The sequence below is a fragment of the Dermacentor andersoni genome, chromosome 5 (genome assembly GCF_023375885.2).
Source record: "Dermacentor andersoni chromosome 5, qqDerAnde1_hic_scaffold, whole genome shotgun sequence".
Lineage (NCBI taxonomy): Eukaryota > Metazoa > Arthropoda > Arachnida > Ixodida > Ixodidae > Dermacentor > Dermacentor andersoni.
Genome location: NC_092818.1, coordinates 86097599 through 86120575, shown reverse-complemented (window position 1 = coordinate 86120575; position 22977 = coordinate 86097599). Strand labels below are relative to the sequence as shown.

General features: G+C 45.8%; 1 protein-coding gene across 2 annotated transcripts in view; it reads left to right on the top strand.

Moving 5' to 3' along the window:
- The window catches only part of LOC126530835 (atrial natriuretic peptide receptor 1-like), a 363348-nt gene that overhangs the window by 307097 nt on the left and 33274 nt on the right, over positions 1–22977 (top strand). For both annotated transcript variants that reach the window (XM_050178130.3, XM_050178129.3), the window contains 2 exons: positions 11721–11789; positions 11886–12060. In XM_050178130.3, the coding sequence (XP_050034087.1) occupies positions 11721–11789; positions 11886–12060 (244 nt within the window). The remainder of the gene's footprint in view (positions 1–11720; positions 11790–11885; positions 12061–22977) is intronic.

The window sequence follows — 22977 nt, the reverse complement described above, 5'->3', positions numbered from 1 at the left end:
AGATTGACCCTGAAATAAGGGTCACGCAGCTTGCCTCTGCATTAAAAAGAGAGCAGCGATTCATGCGGGACCTGCGTAACGTGGAAGACTACTCTTAATGAACTGATTTAAGTCCACAATTAAAAAGACATGTGAGACTATTCCAAGTTCGAATAAGTTAAATTACGCTGCCTTGCCACAACAAGCTGCTAATTATTACTCGGAGATAACTCATATTTATGTTACGATGTTATCTCAAAGAAAAATTGTCGTAACGTGACCATTCACGAAGGCGGGGGGACGGTACCGAATAATTTTTTGTAATTTTATCATCATGATCATCAGCCTATGTTTATGTCTACTGCAGGAGGAAGGCGATCTGCATTTATCCCTGTCTCGCGCTAGCTGATTCCAACTTGCGCCTGCGAATTAAAATTTACCTGGTCCCTAATGGTTCACCATGAGTGGTAAATAATTAGACCTTTTAAATATAAAAACTGTCACTGACACACTTTCAGCCTCTTTATTACAGCAATCGTAATCCGCAAAATTCATATACATAGAGCTCAGAAAGAAGGAGCCACTTGCGAAAAAAGCGTATTTACTTGCTAACGTTTCGGACCGCTCACTTCGCCATGGTCCGCGCGCACGGTTATTTCGCACGAAGCGCGGTTGAGAGCGCTGCAATACGATAGCGCATGGGTCACGTGGTCTTATATCATATTTGGCGGACTTCCCTTAAACGCCGAAGAAAAGAAAAAGTCACCACGCAGCATGTAGGTTGCCACAAAAGAAATTGTATTGGTCGTTTTTGAATACCCTCTGCAAACCAACGAAACGCTCTTGGCCCTAAAGTGAATAATTATCTTTTGCACAATTCATCTTAGTTATTTGACTAATTAAGCGGATTATAAGAATACTCTAAGGAGCGCCACTTGATGACAAACCATATGCGGTTGGTTTCATTCAGCTGTGGCTAACCACTTTTTTTAACTCCTTGGTTCAAGTTGTATGTAGATGTAGACAAACCCTGTATGTAGATTTGCTTTAATACATACGTGATGGTTCAATAACGCGCTGTAGCTCAACATGTTGAGGCTGCATCGCGGATTGCCACGTCAACCCGCGGTATTCGAAAGGATTTTACGGATGGTTTTCTTCGTGTGTGATTGCACGAAGGCCTAGATCAATTTATCTTCGAATTTCACGCAAGCTGACGGCAAAAATAGGCCTAAGCCACTTCCAAGCAACGCAAGATGCACCAGACTTTATATGCGAGTTTAATAGTTTACGTAATCTTCTGCAGAATTGCAATTGAAATGAAATCGAATTGAAATTGAAAGGGATTCAAGAAAATGTGAAAGGTTATGTAAAAGGAGTCTCACGAGGCTATAAGTTCTGCGTTCTCATGTTTGCCGTTTAGGTTAGCAATCGTGTGCGCTTCTCTGTGCTAGAAAAAAGAAGCAAAAGAAAGAAAAGAAGAAATAGCTGTAGATGTACGTGTGAAGTTTTTATGTGCTTCTTGATCTTTAATCCATTTGCTCATAAACTTCGCGAATGGAGCTGTCTGTATGCGCTAAGTTTTCCGTCGCATGCTCCTTATGCTTTGGATCAGATACGACATGTCACTGCGTCTGGTACCACTTGGCTTTTATCACGGAATACCTTTTCTGCTTTGATTTGCCCTTAAGAGTAAGAACATAAGAGGAAGAATTTTTGTTTAATATTTCTTTGCCTGTTTATTATATGTTGTGGTTGCTAGTTGCGGTACTTACTTTCGTTCTGTGGCATGGCACTCGTTTGTTTTTCTCCTTTTTATTTCCTTCTTATATCGAGTTCATTTGTTCGCTAGCTTGTTTGTAGGTTGTTTCAATCAATCAATCAATGGAACTTTATTTTCAAATACACAAAAAGGGGGGGGGGGGGGTGTATACGAAGATATTTGGACCGATAGCCTAATGTTGCTAGTGGCAAGTCCAGTACAATATACAACAAAATATGCGTATGTCAGCTAAGAGGGGGGGGGGGGGGGGGGACACACAAACGAAAAATTCACCGCCCATTACAAAACTCCCTAATGTGAAAGTTCATTTCGAAATATATTGGCTAGGGAGGGGGGGGGGGGCAATCTGTCTCGTGCGACAGGTTGCAAACGGAGCGAAGTGCGGTGCAACTGCCTCGCTAGTAGGGAGATCGCGAGAGGGAGCGCGTGGGTGACACGTGGGCCTGATTCGCAGCCACCGCAGACGGACCTGCGCTCATGCAGCGCTTTGTTTCCATATATAGTGTCAGTGGTGTTATCAGTGAAAAGATGACGGGTGCTACTCAGGCGCCATCTCGTAGCCATCGTCGTCGCAGAGCCCGTCTTGCGCGGCGCTATGCTTCTCACGCTTTCATCATGCCCTCCTCCTTCGCTTTCCTCCTCGCGCTCTCTTCGCTATCACCGTCTCTCACCCGCAGAGCTCCGCGTTCGCTCGTTCATCCTTCGCTATGCTCGTTCGCTCGGTTAAGAGGGACGCCAACGCTATCCGCAGGAACGGGAGCCTAAGCACTGCGCTCTAAAAACATATATGCATGCATATTTATATCCATGTAAGCCGTAAGTGATAAACGTAGTAAACAGAGAAATATTATTTATCGGAAAGCTAGAGAGATCGACCTGAGCTGATGCGCTCTAGCATGCTACTGTGCTGGGGGAAGATGAAAGTACAGGGATGAATGGTGATCAGAAGACGGCAAATACACGGCAGAAAGCTTCCTTTTTTTTTTACGCGGCAATAGTAAGGACGCGCCCAGTGATGCCAGTGGAGATAACTTATTGCCAGGTCTGGGTTTCTAGAGTGCTCGTCTTTCCAGCACAATGCGTTGGTGGGCTAGTTAGTGCGAATCTATAACTACTTTGTTTGGCGCGAAACAACGGACACGAGAAAGACGACAGGACAAGGCGTCTTTGCATTTTTTATAGAAATTTTTAGAAAGTCTTTTTCGTCTCCATCACACCTTAAAGCAGTATAGTTCATCGTTACAAGTGCAGTTATGTCAGTTCAGAACAGTGATTTTCAGGTCCTGTGAGCTGCTTTGGAAAAATGCTTTAGAGCTGTTGCCCTGCCACGTGGCGTGTCAATCTGTTGTCACGAGTGCAATCATGCGAGTCGGTCCGCACTGATGCAAGGTTATTAACAAACTCTCCGTATAAATAATAAGTCAGGTGGGCACGTCCAGCAGTGTTCGCCAACATTCGGTTATGTGAACCAGCAACACGAGGTCTTTTTGGTGGGCTCCGCACCAAGTTTGAAAAAAAAAATCATTTTAACAATCGCTCGTGAGGTTTAGTGTCCCGAAACAATGCAACGGTCTTCGGGAGCCGAACTCGCCACCTCGTGCACAGTAATAGAACGTCATCGCCATTGAGACAGAGCGGCTGGTGGAAAGGAACGAAGAACGAGTAAAAAATAATTGGTTTTTCTCCACAAACCAGTCGTTTCCGCGGTTTCGCTCTGCAGATGGCTTCACGACATGACTCTGCAAAAGGGAACTTCTTCTTTGCTTTCTTTATTCGCTTCTCCGTCGCGTTCGCATGGTTTGAACCGGCTTTCTTTACGAAAACGTCACGCCATCATGGCGCCAATATATTTCCAAAAAAGATTTTATATAAGTACAAAAATCTTAATCGATCAGTTGTGCGAAGCGAATTCAACAAAGGCTCAGTCGAAAGCCGCTGGACACGGTGGAGCCGGTGTCTAACAAGAGCCGTAGCCGCACAGCGCTGCTCAGAGCATGCAAGTTTGAGTAGCGAGGAGCGGACAGCTTGGTCAACTCAAGCATCAAACTTTTAATCATTACACCGGATTGCCTTGATAACACAAAAAAGGAAAAAAAAAGAGCAAGTATCTCCTTCCTCAGCGCGTGTCGTAACAGCCTATACGTTAATTATTCGGGAAAGTGCACAAAACTCTCAGACGCGTTGTAGCATCCGTGTCATCTATTATTTGCCATATTGATATCGGGATAGACGGTTCTTTGGTGCTCAACGTTTTTTTTTTTTTTTTTTTTGTCAAGGTCAGCGCAAGGTCACGCTCATGGACGCAGCGACGTTTTGAGGACGTTTTTCTCCGAAAAAAGGAAGTCTGTGCTGATTTCAGAGAAAGTTCAGTCTAAAAATGTGGATATGAAGTGCGAATTAAAGCGGCCCGTTATTCCGGTACCGGACACAGTGCAAACACCGGATGCACCTGTTTACTGATTCCCAATTTTATTCACTACACTGGCGAATTCCTGAAGTAGCGTATGCGACTGCTCTCTTTTATTGTCCTATTTATTGTGATCTGATGTGATGGAGGGCGTATGAAAATCAGCTATAGGCGATAGGACGTCGTTGTGTTTCTTTTTTTCTCCGAAGTGCCTAAATGCAGTGTACGGTGCAGACACCGTGTACACCGGTGCAGACACTGCGTTCCGCTGCTGAACACGAAGCCGTGGGTTCGATCCCTGCTCGCGCAGAGCCCATTACGATCTAACGAAACGTAAACATGCTCGCGCCATTAGATTTCGCTGCAGCTCTGATAATCCCCAGAGAGCCAGCAGTAAGCTGCAGCCGCCTGACTCGATGTTCCCTCGCGTAGCCAAACAGCGTTACTTGGCGTAATACACTGCCCGTTATTATTACCATCATTATATACACGGTAAGGCCCATGTGTGTTCTGCAATTTACACTCCGATGCTCAATGCAGAGCTAGGAAGTTGTCAGCTGTCGTTTCCAATTATTATGCCTACTGCAGCAGCCGCCTGAATACTCGAATGCTCGAGCGCTCGGATTTCGTAATTTAAATTCTGCGAGTGGAAATGAAACCTGTTCCCGACGTGTCGCTGTAGAAATTGCCACGCGTGACCGGTTTCGGAAATGGTGTCCAATATGTGATAAGTATGTGTGCTTACGTTGACTTAAGCGCAAGCGACATTTTTTTTTTCTCTCTCTCTAATGAAGTCATTCGTAGGCCATGAAATGCTAATCGGAGCGCATGCCGGCGGGAAATGCATGCGTGAAAGCACGATATTACACGCGCCCATGTGCTTACACAAAACGCCGAAATGAGACACCGTCGTCTTCCGGTATGCAATAATTGACGCATCCTTGAATTTCCGGCAATATGTCTGTCCCGGCGGCGGAGTTATCTTACACATATATACTGTGCTGGAGCGGGTTCACCCAAAACAGTCAAAAGATACGCCAACTGGCTCCAGATCGACCGGTAGAGTACTATTCATCGGCCGCCATATAGAGCAATGCTGCTTCACATTGACCGGTTGTGTTCATCGTAAGCAGCCACGGAAGATTGAAGTGCACAGGTTGAGGTGCTGTCTCGTGTTGAGAAGAACAATTATAAAATAATGAATGATAGCCTCTCGTCCGCAGACGGTGAGCAGTCATCTGCCCGCTGACTCGCTGCTCAAGTTGGCGGACCTTGGTTTACCACCAAGGGTGCAGGAACTTCTCTTTCGTCAAATATCACATTTATAATCTTATTTGCATTAAGGGATAATTACAACAAATTGGAGTTACAAACGGTCGGTCTGACTAGACCGGAGCCGTTTTCTGCGACGCCATGCCTGGAGTGTTCCCACCTCGGTCTGCTGGCTTCTGGTCAAGCCATCCCGCTTCGCGACAAACGAATAAGGAGGCGACCACAATAGGGTCAATCTACCAAACAGCCCACTCGGAAACTACCAAGAGGGCACCCAACCTTCGGGGGGTGGTCTTGCTCGATTCGCAGTTGCCTACGCGAAGAATGATCGGAAACCAACGTTCGACAACACTGAATAGCTACTGCTGGGAATGAATAGCACAGACCATGAAATTCAAATCCTAAAGTCGAATATTGGCCCACTCTCCTGGATAAGCACTGGCAAAAACAAGTATCTACACAGTGACAACTCGGACTTGTTCAGCTGACCCGTGCACCAGCAGCAGTGAAGCGGCCGAAGGAAACCAGTGTGTAGCACTCATAGAGGTGGGAAATAACTATAGGAGGATGCGATGAAATTAGAGCCGGAAATAGTCGGGCCAACGCGTGACGACGTTGCGGTATGTTTCAGTGTCTTCCACTTACCACGTCCTAGCCACGCTCAGCTTTTCCGAGAAGACAAAGAACTGTCCCACTCGTAAGTTGCAACTAAGACGGTACAGGTATGCGTTAAAATAAACCAGCAAAGTTTTCATAAGTATTTTGAAATGAAATCTCCACAGAGTGCTTGGCAAAGCACCCCGAACAAGTGCGCATCGATTAAAACCTATATACCGGAAGCCAAGCGCACTGGGCCGAGTCCGCCGAGCGTTGGGTTGCGTGTCTGGCCGGCTTTCTGAGAAAAATCGAAGGAGATGGCTTCACGGAGAGTTCGCTTGCCAAGGCTGGATGCGTGGTGCAAAATGTTTCGTCCAAGTTTATTTGCTTCCTCCATGGTGGACTGGCCAGGACCAGCTGGCGGTGCCGATCGTTGTGTGCTTTCTTTTTTTCTTGTGCTACAACATAGCACTCTACACTCATTGTGTGACGTAGTGTCTTTATTTTTCTGAGTGCTTGTTTTTTTCATTTTCTTTCTTTCTTGATGGGTGATTGTATTATTTCATTCTACGTGACCAATGCCCCTCGTGGGCTTTCTTTTTCCTTTTTCTTTTTTTGTAGTCAAACGGGAAGAGAGGCTGCATCAGAGCCGGCTATATCCCTAGACACGCCTTAAAGAAACGTTATCCTTTTTTCTTATCTAACACACAATTAAATACCTGAGATACACAAATATGCTTAAACTAAAATAAACAGAAACGAAGTTAACCAATGCGTCGAGTATTGAGGTCACAATAACGGCAACCACCAGCCAGCCAGGGCTCGGACCCGGAACTTCCCCTCAAGGAGAACACAAAAAGAAATATCAACTGAGAGAAAGGGAAAAGGTGGTATGCATACACAGACACACAAGACGCTAGCACATAATTTTCCGCCACTATGCAAACATAGAAACTATTTTTTTTTTTTTTTTTTTTTTTTTACAAAGAGGACATAAAGTACTTTTTCAGCGTGCACATATCCGGTACTTGTGCCCCCGAATAGGCTGGGTAGGACACACTATTTCGTGTTCATCACATCATAATTACGGCTGCTTAATACTTTCCAAATAAGCAATCGTTATCAATACCGAATGAATGTTTGCGTCACGCTTATCAACAGCACTAATATTTCTCTGCCACGTAAATGTCACTCACACGGCTTTGCTTGCAAACGCAGAATAGGGCAAACAGTTTATCGACTCGTACTCGTAAATATGCTAAAGATCCACCGCCGGTTGCTCGGTGGTTGTGAAGGCGAGGTCGCGGATCCGATTCCCACAGCGGTGGTTGGGTTACGGAAACGCTCGCGTACTCAGTTCTTTTGTTGTCTGTATTTTTTTTTTTTTAATGAAACTGCTTAAGGAACCAAACGAAGCGTACAACGATGTCTTGGCTGATAGCTTTAATAAGTGGTGGCGGGTCCAATATCAAATATCCCAATAGGCAATGAAAAAAAAAACAGAACGCAACATTCAGAACATGTCTTGCGCACGATGACACAAGGTAACCGCGAAGAAACAAACATAAGGAATTTCAACAGCCATGTGTTAAGGTCCGCGATAAAAAACCGTAAGTGTGGGTGCTTTTCGCCTGGGAGGACCCCGTACTTCTTATTGAAGTATGGATGGTATAGGTTAACCCGGAGTCCTTCGCTGGAGCGTTTTTCACAGCCTACGTGTATACGGAATACTCGTTACAAATTCGCGGTAAAGCCAGTTTGTTTTAAAGAAAGGAGGTAACTGAATTACCTTGATGTTTGTATGTATCACGCTCGGATTTCCACATGGCATGTTCTTTATTAAGAAATGCGCGCAGGCCTGCTTTGCGCAGATGCAGCAGTGGAGCCTAGTGGAACGGTTTGCCCATGATTAACAGCACTTGTAATTATAGTCATCAGGCTCGGCTGTGCGCATCCCTGCTCCTATAATAACTCTCTCTCTCTCTCTCTCTCTCTCTCTCTCTCTCTAGTGTAGCCTTTGTTCTTGGGCGCAACGACAGGATATGGTGATAATCCACTGCAGACGCACGGGCAGAACACTTTGGGCAGTTCACGGGGACTTCAGGCGTGGTCTACGGAAGATATAGAAGCAGGCGCAGGCCGAAGTCTCCGGACAGCGAGTGAAAGGGGTTACATTCGAGTGGAATTACAGAGAACTGAACAGGCATAAGAGGAGGAATTAGAAAGCAGTATGCCTATATCCGTTCATGAAACATCATATACCGTTGTGAAGAAAGGTACATAAATTGTAATGAAAGAAATAGAAGAACAGCGCCTTGCCTGAACTCCACTGTTCTGAAGCTTCTGCTCAGACGCTCTAATATTTTTGTGCTATTCCTTTATCTTTGAGGGAGGATTACACAGTTATCAAAGTATTGACATCCATGTTGATCATTGTCAGTATGACTATGATTTGGCATGAGGCTTCGTAATTATTTGTTGTTTTTTTTTCTAGAGTAACTACAAATGGGGGGGGGGGGGGGGGGTTCGAGCTAAGGGTGAAATGCAACGCGCCTGTATCACACCGTGCATATTATTCCCGCTGGTCCTCTCATAAAAAAAAACTGAGTACGAAGTGCTGTTTTCCATTCCTTGGCATCTGGGGGCGCCATATGTCATGCATTAAGGGTGCCATCTCAAAAGCTTCTGTGCATACAGCAAACCTAGAAATGCGGCCTCTTTCTTTCTTCAAGTATACTCAGAGTTTTCACTCACCTTAAGAACATGGCCCGGAGCGCGCCTCACTAAAATACGCGAATGCAGTGCACTTTCAACAACTTCTGCATACTACGTCTACGTGTCAAGGCGATACGTTCGCATTTGTTGAGTAGACAACGCGAACACGCGCCTGACCTGGTTCCAGCAATACGAGTACGCGCACGAGCTCGGTGGCAGAGCAGAGGGATCTTCATATGCAATTACTACATCGGCTACGCTATTCTGTTCTGACGCTACCATTTGCCCGTCAAAGCCGTTTGTAATCAATGTATATATCCCGCTTGGCCAGAATTGAACCTTCATGTCATACATTTTCAGTGGAGCAAATCGCGCGCGAATGCTCTCGTTTACAAAGCGCATCGTAGATACTGCGACGAACGGGAAAGTCGACGTTTTTTTTTTTTCATTGCCTAATGTGTCATCGCTGTTCGTTTGATGTGCCGGCGTCATCCAAAAGAGACAGGGACTGATGACGTTCCCGTGCATGCGTATGCTGTTTGGAGAAATGTAAGGAAGCCAGCTTGGTGAGGTTTAATGTGAGGAGTGTGCGCGAGGCTCCTTTCAAACCCACTCATCTAGAAGCGAAGTACCCGAATCACTTTTCGAGGACCGCGTCGATTCGGTCTCGCTTTACTAACAGCTTCCGCTGGCTTTCTGAGCACCAGGCACGGTACGAGCGTAACTCGATGCTTAGTGACATACAAGGTCCAGTTCGCTCCGTCCTGCTCAGTTTTTTCACCGATTTTATGTTATTACAAGCTACAGTAGCGAATGCTTTGATAGTAACCCGGAAGAAACACAAATAAAAATTTCGTCTAAAGGAAGGACAACGGCGTTGCTGCAACTTACATCGATCAAACCGACTGTGCATTACTCATCGCCGTGAATGGCAAACGAGCAGTGGCACTGGCGCTATATAATGAAAGCCCCCTGACGCTCGTACTGTGTATCTTTATTCTTTTCTTCTTTATTCATTTATTCAAGACATTCCTTACAGAAATGCCTTGGGGGACGCGACAAAAGGCACTGAACGTGCCTGACTGAACCTCGAGCTCGGACCGCACTAATAAGCAACATATACCAACGGGGAGCAGGTGAAAAATTCACGTGTCCGTGATCACGAAGCACCGTCCGCGGTTGGGTCGATTACGTCTTTAAAATATTTGATGGTTAGCAGAGAATGTGCGTGCAAATTTTATAAGAACTGCGCCGCGTTGTGCCACGTGGCTTCCACTGTGCAGCCGTTCTCGAAAAAGAGCGAAACCACTGAAGCTCGGCTGCCACATACTTAAGGGAGCCATCGATTCGGTGCGGCTCTATTTCGTTGATTGGGCTCCCGTCCTATACGTAGGCTGCGACCACTCATTCGGGGTTGGCGATCGGGAGAACTTCGGGCGTACCGCGTAATGATATATTTTCTTGCTATGCAGGTGCGCTGCGCAAAGCGCAAATTTTTGTTACCTATGCGCATCCTCTGTGCCTTTATTGTACGCACGCGCGAAGTATGTCCCTAGCAGAAGAACAAAATCGATGGATATCGTTATGTCTAGAAAAACGTTGATGCCGAGAAAAATGTCGTTGCATTCCCCAGCGCTGCGGTCTCTGTGACAATGGTGATACGTGAGCGAAGAGAGTGCTCTTGACGACTCTGAATCACCGATGGCGGTGCCTTCTTCAAGAACGGACGCCAGTTTAGGTTTTTGGGGTGTAATACGAAAAGCCATATGGACACTGGGAATGCCCGGGAAACTGCTATGTACATGCGCCTCCACGTACTAAACTGCAGCTTTTTTTCGGCTACAGACCACAAATTCCGTTCGGCAGTGCCAGCCTTCTCCAAAGGCTGGGTGTGGCTTTTGCAAGCTGTTTCATGCGTTATACTCAATGCAGACTATGGGCCCTGCCATGTGCCTGAATCTGGGGATATTTTGTCGGAATGTCCAGGTTACATAGACGAAGAGACGTGGCTACTATATCAGTGGAAATGGCTCCACTTTTCAGGAACTGCTAGATCTAGCAAGCATACTAGCTAGGTCGTATGCCTTCTCCCTCAAAACTATATCCAACTTTGAATTTTATTTCCTCATTCCTTTAAGACACTGGCTTAATTTACAAGCTCTAGCCTGTTTACAGTAACGTAATCACCTTTGTCTCACCTGTTCCTACCATGTTCATGTATTTTCTAGCCTATCTTTTCTTTTTCTTTTCTCGTTCTCCTCCTCCTAGGGCGTCACTGACCCCGATACACACCCCTATGCAGATGAGCATGTAGGCGCCCGTATATATGCCAACAGAATTATTTGCAGTTGAATAATTAAAGAGCTTTCTCTCTCCATATGCTGCGTGGAAACGCGCAATATCAACAGCCTCTGGCTGCGCCTCTTGATCGCCTCGACAACGAACCGCTGTCAGTGCACGTTATATCGAGCCTTTGACGAGATTGCAACTCAGTTTCAAGGCCATCCGTGCCTGACTTCCTTTCCCAACGGTTACGGGCTCGGACTCTAGACTATGAAAAGACTTGCTCGTTACGTGCTTCGCCTGTTTCATCTTTCTCTCTCGCCAGCCATCATGCTCCACTTTATTTTCTTCTTCTTCCTCCCCCAGCGCAGTGCCGACCTCTCACCATTTATTACTCTAATCTACCCTTCTATATTTCCTCCGTCTCTCTAAAGTGGGGGAAATAAAGAACATGGAATATAGCGGGTCCTTCGCGCTATCATACAAGCTTGTTTCACTCATTTCTGAAATGAATGAAAATGAGCGTGGCAGCTTGCCCGCTCGCTCATTCGTGCGTAATGACGTGTAAGAGAGCAGTGAACCGATATACGTGCTCAATGGACCGGTGGTATTTGGAAATTTGCAACGAGCCTGCTGTTCTTAAGCGTGTTTCTCCCCCCCACACACACGTTTGCGTTGTTTCAGGTGGTAAACCTGCTGAACGACCTATACACGTGCTTCGACTCCATCATCGAGGAGTTCGACGTATACAAGGTGCGTGCGCCTCCTTTTTGCCGAACGTTCACCTGCGCGGCAGAGCGGGACGACACGGCTTCCCTTTCTCACCAAGTGTGCTGCCCTCCGGTGCAGGTGGAGACCATCGGCGACGCGTACATGGTGGTGTCGGGAATTCCGGTGCCCAACGGCGACCTGCACGCGCGAGAGATAGCGCGCATGTCCCTCGCCCTCCTGAACAACGTGCGCTCCTTCACCATCCACCACCGGCCTCACGAACAACTACGTCTGCGCATCGGCTTGCACACAGGTTGGTCCTCAGAACGTCGTTGCCCTTGGGCCGTATCGTAGGTCGATAACTTTCGGAAACGTAGATTACAGTGATCGACTACGTTAGCCGGCAAAAAGCCCGTCACTACAGTGAGGCGCCCCGTCGGGGTGCCACGCCCCGAAGTATACGGGAGTGAGCGAATATGCGGCAGTTCAAGTACAACTCGAGCAGCCTTTACTGTTCGTTTCATATTTGATTGCAGAAATCACTATTCGAGGGTTTGAATATTTGTTTGTTTGAATACTTTAATGCATGATTATAGCACGAAGCTTACAAGGAGAAATGGCTATGCAATTGCAAGAGGGAGACTGTTCCGAGTGATTCCGCTTTCACTTTAACTTTAGAGACCCCTTGTAGGGTATTGCTTATATAAAAGGAGGGAACACGAGAAATTGAATTGAAGGTAGTGCGTACGATATTATTTACAATATACTCATTTCTTCCGTGCAGGCAAATGAACGTGCGATGTCGGCGATGTGGTAGGGAAGGCGATTCTAGCCTGCTGCTAGAAAAGGGAAGTTTATTCAAAGAAAACGCTCAGTTGCTACATGCCTTTACACAACAATGCTTTTAGCTTGCATCGATACATCTTACACAAACGCTAGCTGCAAATTCTGCACTGCAATATACAACTCTGCAAAATGTGCTAGATGTCCATGCTGCAAGCTACATAGTTTACTAAAACGTAATAATGCACACTTCACCAATCTGGAAAGAAAAGTAGAAAGAAGGAAAGGAAAAAAAACTGTTTCTGTAAGGTTCCTCAGTACGGCATTGCCAGAAACTGAATGTTATTCTGCGTGGCATTACGAAAAAAAAAAAAGACGTGTGCGTCAGCGCCTTAAAAAAATGGCCTCCAATCCACTCTGAGAAAGTGGTTGGCCAGCGAAGCTGTGGTATCACCTGATACGACACACCAATGTGACGTGGCCTTGAACTGGGTGCTGCCGAGCTTGAAGACGGCGTCTTTGTGCACATTGACGTTGCTGTTCCCGTCGCCGCTCATCGTGTTCACGCCGCTCTTCAGAAGTCCCAACTATATGCGCGGCCTCTCCACAGCTACATCAGAACACAAGTGAAATCAGTCGTAGGTGGCTTCTTCTTTTACTTATGAAAGTGTAGTTACATCACTCTCTGCTTCGTATGCTACAGTTGCCGCCTCGCGTCAACTACAGCTTATGCAACCGTAAACTTTACCAAGAAGCGCTCGCGGCGAACGCTATGCGCGAAAGCGAGCTTCCTGGTTCTTCGTTTCCTTTCCCGCATGGCTGCCGCTCCCGCGCATGCGCGGAAGCGAGCGCCATCTGGTGGTACTGCAAGGAACTCAGCGGCGCACGCGGCGCGCCTCCCTCTGTGATTGGTCGAGCTTTTGCCCACGGACACGACAACTGCATTGGGGGGGACACGACAAATGCATTTCCATCGGTTCGGGGCTGTCTTTTTTTTTATCGTCCTCTTCAAGTGACCGTTCCGTTAGCATGAACGAGAACAAAGAAAACCGAGGACCCGATTTTTACTAGTCATATCATAAGAAGCCAAGAGACACAATGGACAGCATAGGGGAAACCACATGTACTTATTAATTCAATTAAATAAATAATAAAATAATGGAAATCAAAATGGATGCAAAAACGACTGGCCACAGGCGGGGCATAACCCAAGTCTTCGCATTACGCGCGCGAAGTTCTTACCAATTGAGCTACCGCGGTGGCCTTTTGCGAACCACTTTCTGGGGAATTTATGTTTATCTACTAGAACTAAACATGGGAGCGCTAGCCAGTGCCACACATAATGATCTTGACGGCGGATGTCAAACATCTTTTTTTTTTTTTTTTTTGTCGCTGGCTAACACTCCCAGGTTTAGTTCTAGTAGACGAACATCAAAACATGATGCAGCGTGTAGGGACAATCGGCGAAAGAGAATGCAGGAAAAATACTTTCCTTCACTCGTTGTTCATGCGCTCTGTATAACGTACACAATCGTATCAAATCAACTAGCGTGATGCACATCCAAACTCTGTACAGCACGACATTTCTCCTAATTGTAAAGCTAGCATTCTCGCAAGGCAAGTTGCCAAGCTGATGGATGGTGTAGTCATGGTGAGCACGTATGCGTAGAGTTCGCGGCCGTTATGAGATAGAAGAATGCAGGCGTGGTTCTCGTGATGGGACACCCAGTGAAGTCGACGAGCACGCGCAGTTCACGTTTCATATTCAGTTGAACAATTATAGGTGCCGACATTATCTCAAAAGGATCTTCTGGGCGGAGAAACGCACTTATGAATTAGGCAAAGTGCAGATTATGCTGTGAGGCATTAACGAAGCGTTGACCAATTATAATAACCAGAGCATGTGCCCTTTCATGATCTTACATATCACACACGAGAGCGTGCAGTCATTGCACATGCTATTTCGCGGCGATAAAGCCTGCATATAGTTACATATGTTGAAGCGCGAATAGGAAAAAAAAGATATTTCGGAAAGCTGCAGCGTGCTGCACACACTGCGTACTGCAGTGTGTGTTGCGTCATCGTAGTGCAACTTGTGAACACGGTGAAGTGCGAAAATTTGGTGTCAGAGTGTAAACCTAGTAATGTATCTAACGTTGCAAAGTGTGGCGTAAGAACGCGTTTTGTCTAGTTTCGATTCTTTCACATGTCAATGTAGACTTAAGATATATATCTCGAGGAAGTGTTTTGGCTAGATATATATTTCTGGAACATTAAAATGTTGACATTTCGTTCCTACTTCTTGCCTTTTTATCCATCAGAAAAAAAAAAGAAACGTTGCACATGGCATATGCCGGTCCACCAACGGGAGCACGGGAAAACGCCCCAATCTCTTGACAAGCTAATGCCATTTTCGACTGCAGTCTCCGAGTTCTCTAGCAGCGCTACTAAGGCTGTGCATGACGGGTTTTAAGCAGGATCATGAGAATAAGCAGGTCGAATAACGTTAAAAGGACTTCATTATTACCGTTTGTGCCCACTTATGCTCGCATTAAGGCTTAAATGCTATCCTGTATGACCGTTGCAATTCCGCCTTAGTGCTCTACAACAACCAGTATAATTCGCCATATGCTTAATTGAACAGGCATGTCGTTCCATGCGGTCACCCAGTGTTATAGCCTTTATTTTGTGCTCTTCTTGTTGTCACCTTCCACGGTACATTGCCGAGTCAAAGCATCCGCCGAACCCCACGTCACGGAACTTAGGTTTCTTTGTGTCCAGCAGATGCCGGTTGTCGCGAATTAACAAGCTGTATACTATAGACGAAAGTGCAAAGTGCTGCTGTGACAACACCTGTACGCAATGATTTATACACAGATCGAGGTCAAGTAATACAATAAGCTATCGGAAGTAGTCTCACTTAGAACTCAGCACTCTTTAGAGCAAATAGCATCAGTTCTAATAGACAGACTGAACCGCTATAAGCATTCTCTAGAGATAACAAACGCGACTAAGCTACAAAGCAGAGTAGCTCTTGATAACAAGGCTATTTTAATACTAATTGCGCCGAAGACTGTTCATTGATGTGCTGTCATTATCCAAGCCACGCCCGTTGTGATCCGGAATCCTCGTGACGCGTCTGCCGCGTCGAAGCTTCATGGAAAGTAGACACCTCTTTTATATACTACAGGGTTTCCCCTGCAGCTAACCTTAGCCAGTGTTCAACGAAAAAAAGAAGAATTAAAAACAAGTTGCACGATACGAACTTAAGGCCTACGGTGTTTAGTCGTCAGACCATTGACTACCAAATGTCATAGGTTTTACAATTGTATCTTGCACCATGTTTCTTTTTCTTATTTTTTTAGTTGGGCAGCTTCGTTAAAGTTAGCTGGGACACTCTTTATATTCGCGCCACACACGCTGACGAACTCAAGAAACGCCAAGCCATACAGCCCCTTTTAAGTTTCGACACAGCGATAGAAACTCACGTACTGCCGACCGGCGTTTTCTTCAAGTAATGACTACAAAAGTCTAAATATCGGACACTCAATTCTCCCATTTCGCTTGTCTCACACTCCCTGTCCCTTTAATCTGTTTCATCGAAACCACCGCAATGTTTTATGATCTCGTGAAGGGAGACGGCAGAGAACCTCCTCCTACACTGCATGCGCAGGGCATTCGATGCGTCAGTATGGGGAGGACGAGGCGAGTCATGCCAGTCGCTAGCTCGTCACTTCCCTTTGCGTTTACCGAGGGCATAAGGTTTCAGCTTTCGCCTCACGTGGTTATAACGTTCGTGAAAGATCGCGCAATCCTCTACAGACAACAGAGGAAGCGCACGACTATGACGTCTCTGAACACACGCGGCATGTGACTAGAGTTTAATCATACTTGAACGCTCACTGCTCCTGCATTACGTGTGTATCTAATTACACTAATAAAACTTATTGTTGGGCAAGTTGGTGCGATTTGGAAAACATTATTTTAGGGTGCTAAAAAGGCACATGCACGGGAGAGATACACAAAAACAAGCAGAGCGCCATGAATTTGTGTCTGTGTGTGTTTATTGCGTGTGCATTTTTAGCGCCCTAAAAACATATTTTCCAATCTAATGGCACGCAGTTCCAAAAGGTCTCTGTGTTACCAACGCCGCCGCTGACGTTAACCCCGCTTCCAGCACCAGTGAAAGGCGCTCGCTCAGGCTGGCTGATTTCGGAAATATCATCTTCATCAGCGTATATTATATCTTATGCAGGACGAAGGCCTCTCCCATCAATCCACAATTGAGTGGACTTTATGCTATGCCTACAAATGCTCTTATCTCGTGACACCACTTAATCCTCTACCACCCTCGGTGGCTGCATTTCTCTCCACTCCGTTGCTATAAATGCCATATTTATCACATTGTTACGTCCACTTCAGGACCAAGGCCTCTCCCAGCAATCTTTAATTACCCTGCCTTGCGTTAGCTCATTCAAGGTTGTGCCTGCAAATTTTCTCATTTCAGCCCACCACCTAATTCTATGGCGCCATCGACTGCGCCTTCCTTCCCTAGGCACCCATTCTGTAGCTGCTACAGACCATGCACCGGTTTCCTGTCCATATTTTTCCCCATTTTCTTTCTCATAATGTCAACTAGGGTGCCCCGCTCCGTTGCCTCCAATCCACACTGCTGTCTTCCTGCCGCTTAACATTGAGCCCAACCTTGTTCGTTCCATCGCTCGTTGCGCAGTCCTTAACTTCGTCTCAAGCTTCTTTGTTACCCTCCAAGTTTCTGCCCGATATATTAGAAGCGGTAGAATGCAACGATGGTACACTTTAATTGATTGTTACTCTAATAAGCCACCGGTAATCTTCCCTATACAAGCAACGTGGCCTGCCCCGCTGGAATATAGGATTCCACTGTTTGCCCACCCCCGCTTGCTCTTCTCTCGTTTGCAGTTTGACTTCTCGCACAAATAACGTCCACCTCTTCGAGTAATCCAGCTCAAGGACTAGCATTGCGCTCTCTCTCCTCGGGTACTTTCTTTTTTTATGTATAATCTAAAAGCGACACCAGGTATGTAGTCATTGTACTCTGCTAGTGCTATACCGTATGGAGCCAAAACTTGTCGCATAACGGAGAGATTTGAGAACCTGCCGTGCTAGCTCGGTTGCAATGGGGTTCCGCTGTCGAACCCTTGGTCTCGGGTTCGATCCCGACCACGGCGGCCGCATCCACGGTTGTGGCGGAGTGCGAGAATGCTCTTGTACTGTGCATTGGGTGCACGGTAAAGAAGCCGTCCAGGTGTTCACAATGAATCAGGGGTCCCCCACTAGCTTATGGCATGCCTCGAAATCAGAATGCTCTTTTTTTTGCACGTAAAATTTGAGAAGCTAATTGTACTTCAAACTTAGGCATCCGTCACTTGTGCGCGCGTTGCTAGTTATTGCAGCAGCGAGACCTGAGGCTGACTCGCATCCATGGAATCGTCAGTTATTAAAAGTCCTCGCCCCACCGCCAATACGACAGTGATACAATAGAGACTATCGCATTGGAAGCACAGGAGCATGGAGTGGATTCCCTGGACGTTATAGAAGTGATGTATGTTCTCTTCAGTGCATCGTCTCTCTCAAAGCTCTCAGCCTTTTATTTTATTAAATCTCTCTTTCTCTCACTGCATCCCGCGCACTTTCTACTCCTTCAAGCGCGTGCTGGTGTGCGCATTCAGCTGTTTTACGAACTCGGCGGTTGTTATTGCACCTCGCCGTGTTTGGTTATGAACGTGTTTCGTATTGTTTGCGTTTACAGAGGGCAAATAGCTGTGTGCACCGGCTGCCTGAGCAGTGAGCGTCGCTTTTCTGGTCAGTGGCAAGGCACGAACGTGCTGCTTTTGTCATGCTGAGCCCCCCTTCCAACGGCGAGTAATGGAAACTAAGCCCCCGAAATTCTCGGAAAGGCAAACAATATTTCCAGTTACAACAAGCTTACGTGTACATACTTTCTGGAAACATTCGGTGCGTGTTGTCGCTAAAATAATTTCCAGGCTAGCGACACAAGCTCACAAAAATGACGCATTACTTTCTTGCTTGCTCTCTTTCTTCTTTTTGCGCTGATCTTTAATGTCTTTGCTGACTGGCACAGAAATTCGATAACACAAAACTGCTGCAGATGGACAAAAAGAAAGCACGTTACGGCGCTGTCGTGCTTTTTCTTTTTTTCTTTCTTTTATTTCGCAGATGCAATACACTGTGTGACGAATGTGTTCGCACAATAGGTCTGGAGCGTCCCTAAAACGCGAAGACAAACTAAATAAGGATAGAGCACGAATTCCGTGGCAGCGTTTTCTAACCCGTCCTCTTCATTCTCTTTTGTGTAAATCCCTTGATGAGCTTTTGACAAGCATTCATCTAGCTTTAACACTCCGTCAATGATCACCGTCTAAATAAATATCGTTTGCACGTTGCATCGCCGGAATTTATTAGAAATGATATACTGGCTGTTTCAGCGAACACTTTTGAATATTTTAAGAAGTTGCATGTCGCACATAGTACAATTCTAGTCCACGAGGTGGTCTACTCAAAGAGGTGGACATCACTTGCACAAGAAATTGAAATGCATAATTGACTAATTAACAAAAGTTCGCTATGTTTTTAACTAATTACCTTGTGGCACGTATTACAATTTATAAATTCTAGCCGGGGAGTCCTCAAGGCGGATCCATTTGGAGCGTGTTCTCAGGATGACACCAGTTTCGAGATATTAATTCCTGAACTTTGCGGAGAGATGCATTGGTGTTCCACTTACTCTTGTGTTTGAATGCATAAAACTGCGTTTTGTTAAGAAAGTAAGTGGAACGACAGTGCATATCTCGTAAATGGTGTCATCCACGCAATTTTTTTTCCATTTGGGTATGCCTCGCAGTCTCATCCAGTAGAATATTATAAGTTGCAAGGTGCGCCATAAAGTAATTAGTTAACAACTTAATTAGTGATTTTTGTTAATTAGTCGATTCTGCATTTCAATTTTCTCGTGCGAGTATTGTTGGCCTCTTCAAGCAGACCAGTTCATGGACAAGAGTTGTGCTATCTTCCACTGGCAATTTTTAAGAATTTTTGAACATGTTCGCTGAAACGCACTGTATACACGAGGGGGAAAATCAGAAACTCGTTGTCCCAAATGTTCTTAGCTTAATTACGGCCCTAAATGCGAAGTCAACATATTCGTTCCCAGCGGCGGACCTTTTTTGGACCGGCTCGTCCTTATCTGCCGGTAGCTCCGCGGCACGGCGCTGCGGTCACTTGTTCAAGATGGCGGTTGTGCTTCGCACGTCCACATCGTGCGAGCAACGAAGTGTGATTTGTTTCCTATGGAGCAAGGGAAGAACGCCCATCGAAATCTACAGGCAAATGCAGCCCACGTATGGGGAAAGGTGTCTCGCTTGGAGAAATGGGAGGTGGTAGTGTTGCGAGTTTGCAAAAGTCCGTGAAATCTTGCATGACGGGGAGGCCGCGTGCGTTGCTGACTGATGACAGAGGCACCTAAAATTTAGCGCTGCGATGAGGCAAACGTCTGAACGGGTGTGGGGACTATGTGAAAACATAGCGTAAGGCACGTATAGTAGTACGTATATTTGTAATTACCTGTATGTACGTCATTTTGGCTAATAAAACATAGGGTCACAGACTTTCTGGTTCGCCCTCGTAGTTCGACTGTTGCTAGCAATAATCTCCTTTTTTCCTCGTCTCCTCACCTACAATCTTGCGGGAAAGTTTAAACAAACATGCATTTGTTTCCATCCAATCAACACTAGTAATACAGAGAACGTTACATTAAAATTGTAAATCTCCAGTGAATTCTTAATTGAGTAGAGCCCACCGAAATCTACCGCCTAGTCCCCATCCACAAGTCTTAGTAGCTTCGGGTGCCGCGCCGCACGTAGGCATTGCCTGTTCCCACTCGGAGGTTCTTCAGATCGAGGAGACATTCTTTAATGAATGATGGAGATGTTTGCTTGATAATACAACTAGCATGCTACTGAGATAGCAAGCGTGATACATGGCATTAGCCATTCAAGCTGTCATAAATCAGCATGAATGCGTGATACATTCATTAGACATTCGGAGTTCACTTGGAGTGTGAAATGTTTTCTGTAGTAGCCCGGTAGCGTCGTTTCAACGTCCAAGTGCACCTTGTGTGGATAAGAGGAATCACCAAGTAGAATTGAAGCAGGGTTCTGTAGATACTGTCGCACGATACAGCCGGGGGCAGTGAGGGAGCCGGCTACAAAGAAAATAGTTTATTGAATCTACGCACTCTTGGCAATGCGTCGAGCCCGGACACTTGCTTTGTTCACTCATATTGACTTTGCATCAGTATTCCCTGGAGTTCTTCGATGCTGGGAAGCTCTTCAGCCTTCCCAAAAGCCTGACTTGCAAATAATGCAGCTGCCCCGAGGACGCTCAGTTCCATTGAAGGAGAGGAAATAAATATGCCGGAGACAAGTGCTCCCGACAGCTCAGAGAAGAAAATAGAATTCACTGTTTTTGGCGGCTATCGCTTCATTGCTCTAAAAGACTTTAAATATATGATTCATTTGTTGCAGTTCACTGCTTGGACGTTTTCTGGAAGTGGTAATTAATGCTGAATGAGGCAGTGCGATGCTTGTGCGAAAGCAAAAGAGCACAACCATGCACTGCATCTATGGCTCTGCTACCTAGCGACAGTGTTTGCCGCTCCGAGCTTTTGCAAGTTTGGGAATAGATCTCTAAAAACTATCCGCCCACTTCGGAAATGATCATTCGTTGAACGTTTCACGTGTGCGGTGACGGAGCGTTTCATTTAGAATTGGTGTGGCATTTATCCATAGCATTTCTTACTCTCATTCCGAAGATGCACGGCTTGTCGTAGCGTACTTGAAACCATTCGCACTGACTATTTTCTCACCTTTAAGAACGTTTCAAAAGAACTTGCTCCATTATTTACTGCGCTTTATCACGAGCAAGTGGAGAGCCACTGCTCAGAGAAACGCATCAAGGGAAAGTTTATCATCGAAAGAGCAGCCTTCTGTGAGAGCTTAGTTCGCACGGTGAAATCGTCTCTTCGAAATATTAATAGCAGAGCTAGACTTACTTCCGAAAAGCTGTGTACGACACCTTGCGAAGTAGGAGCAGTGTCAACTCCGGACCACGCACTTAACTCACATAATTTTTCTTTTCATTTTTTCTTTCTTTTCTTTTTTTGCGGAAGTTCTCACGTCTTCACATTTCGTAACTAGGAACAGACGTACTACTCTTCATCTCAACATAACCTATCTTCACATAACATAACATAACATAACATAACATAACAACATAACATAACATCAGCTCAACATAACGTATCCTCATCTTCTAAGAAAGAGATGACTAGAGGATGGTTACACCGTAAACAACTGCTAAACGACTTCCGTAAGCGGTGTAGAAACGAATATTTGTTGGCTCTGCGTTGAGCCGATGACCAGTATCCTCATAAAATATGGAAGAGTGGCGAAGTGACAGAAATCTTAAAGGGGCGCCGTGGTAACCCTATAGCACCGGCGTTGTTAAGCTGCCGAACGCGTCTGCACTGCGAATACCGGTGCACCTGCTCTACTCCTTAGAGCTCCCTACAACGTGAAGGCTGCCTCGTTCGTGAGAATAGTGCGGCTGCCCCGTGGACGGTCAGTTCCTTTGAAGAAGAAATGAATAATTGATGTGCGGTGTCTAAGGCCAGAAGAAGAGCTACGCTGGAGACAAGTGCTCACGACAGCACGGAGAAGGAAAAACAAAAACAAGTGCTACTTTGTTCTTGGCCGCCTTGGCATCATTGAATCTAACAGATATTCATGCTGTAAATAGAATATCATTGTTTCTGCTTTTTTTTTTAGATTGCTAGGATTCAGTGAGCCTATTTCACGTTGCCATGTGGTACCTTGCGATCGCATGTGCTTACCACGTCTTTCCATTTGTTCTTCTTAGACCTTTCGGTAGACCCCTCGTCAAGAGTCCTGTATACGAACAACTTTTGTCAAAAGGACAACGTCTTTTTTTTCAGTGGCTTCTGCTATAATACCGCTCATAAAATAGCCTTCACAGTACATGGAGCCCACTGTATTTGAATTTGTTTAGCGTTAGAGCACATGACTTTGCGGTAATGGCGTTCGCCTTGTGTCACCCTTCGATTAATCTGCACCTGAAATGAAATGGTGTGCACTGTTCCCAACAAAGATTCACAACATACACAAAAGACGGCACTTCATACTCAACTAATGTTTCTCATTGAGAGCAGTGTCTCTAAGAAAACAAGACAGTGCTTTCGTCGCGCAAAGTGCAAAGGAAGTGCAAGTCCAGGGGCTGAGGACGTGTTTTTGATCAGAGGATGACAGTTGGTGAATACTGAATGCGGACTTTAACGTTTTCACTGTCGTGCTTTTTCGAGGTCACGCAC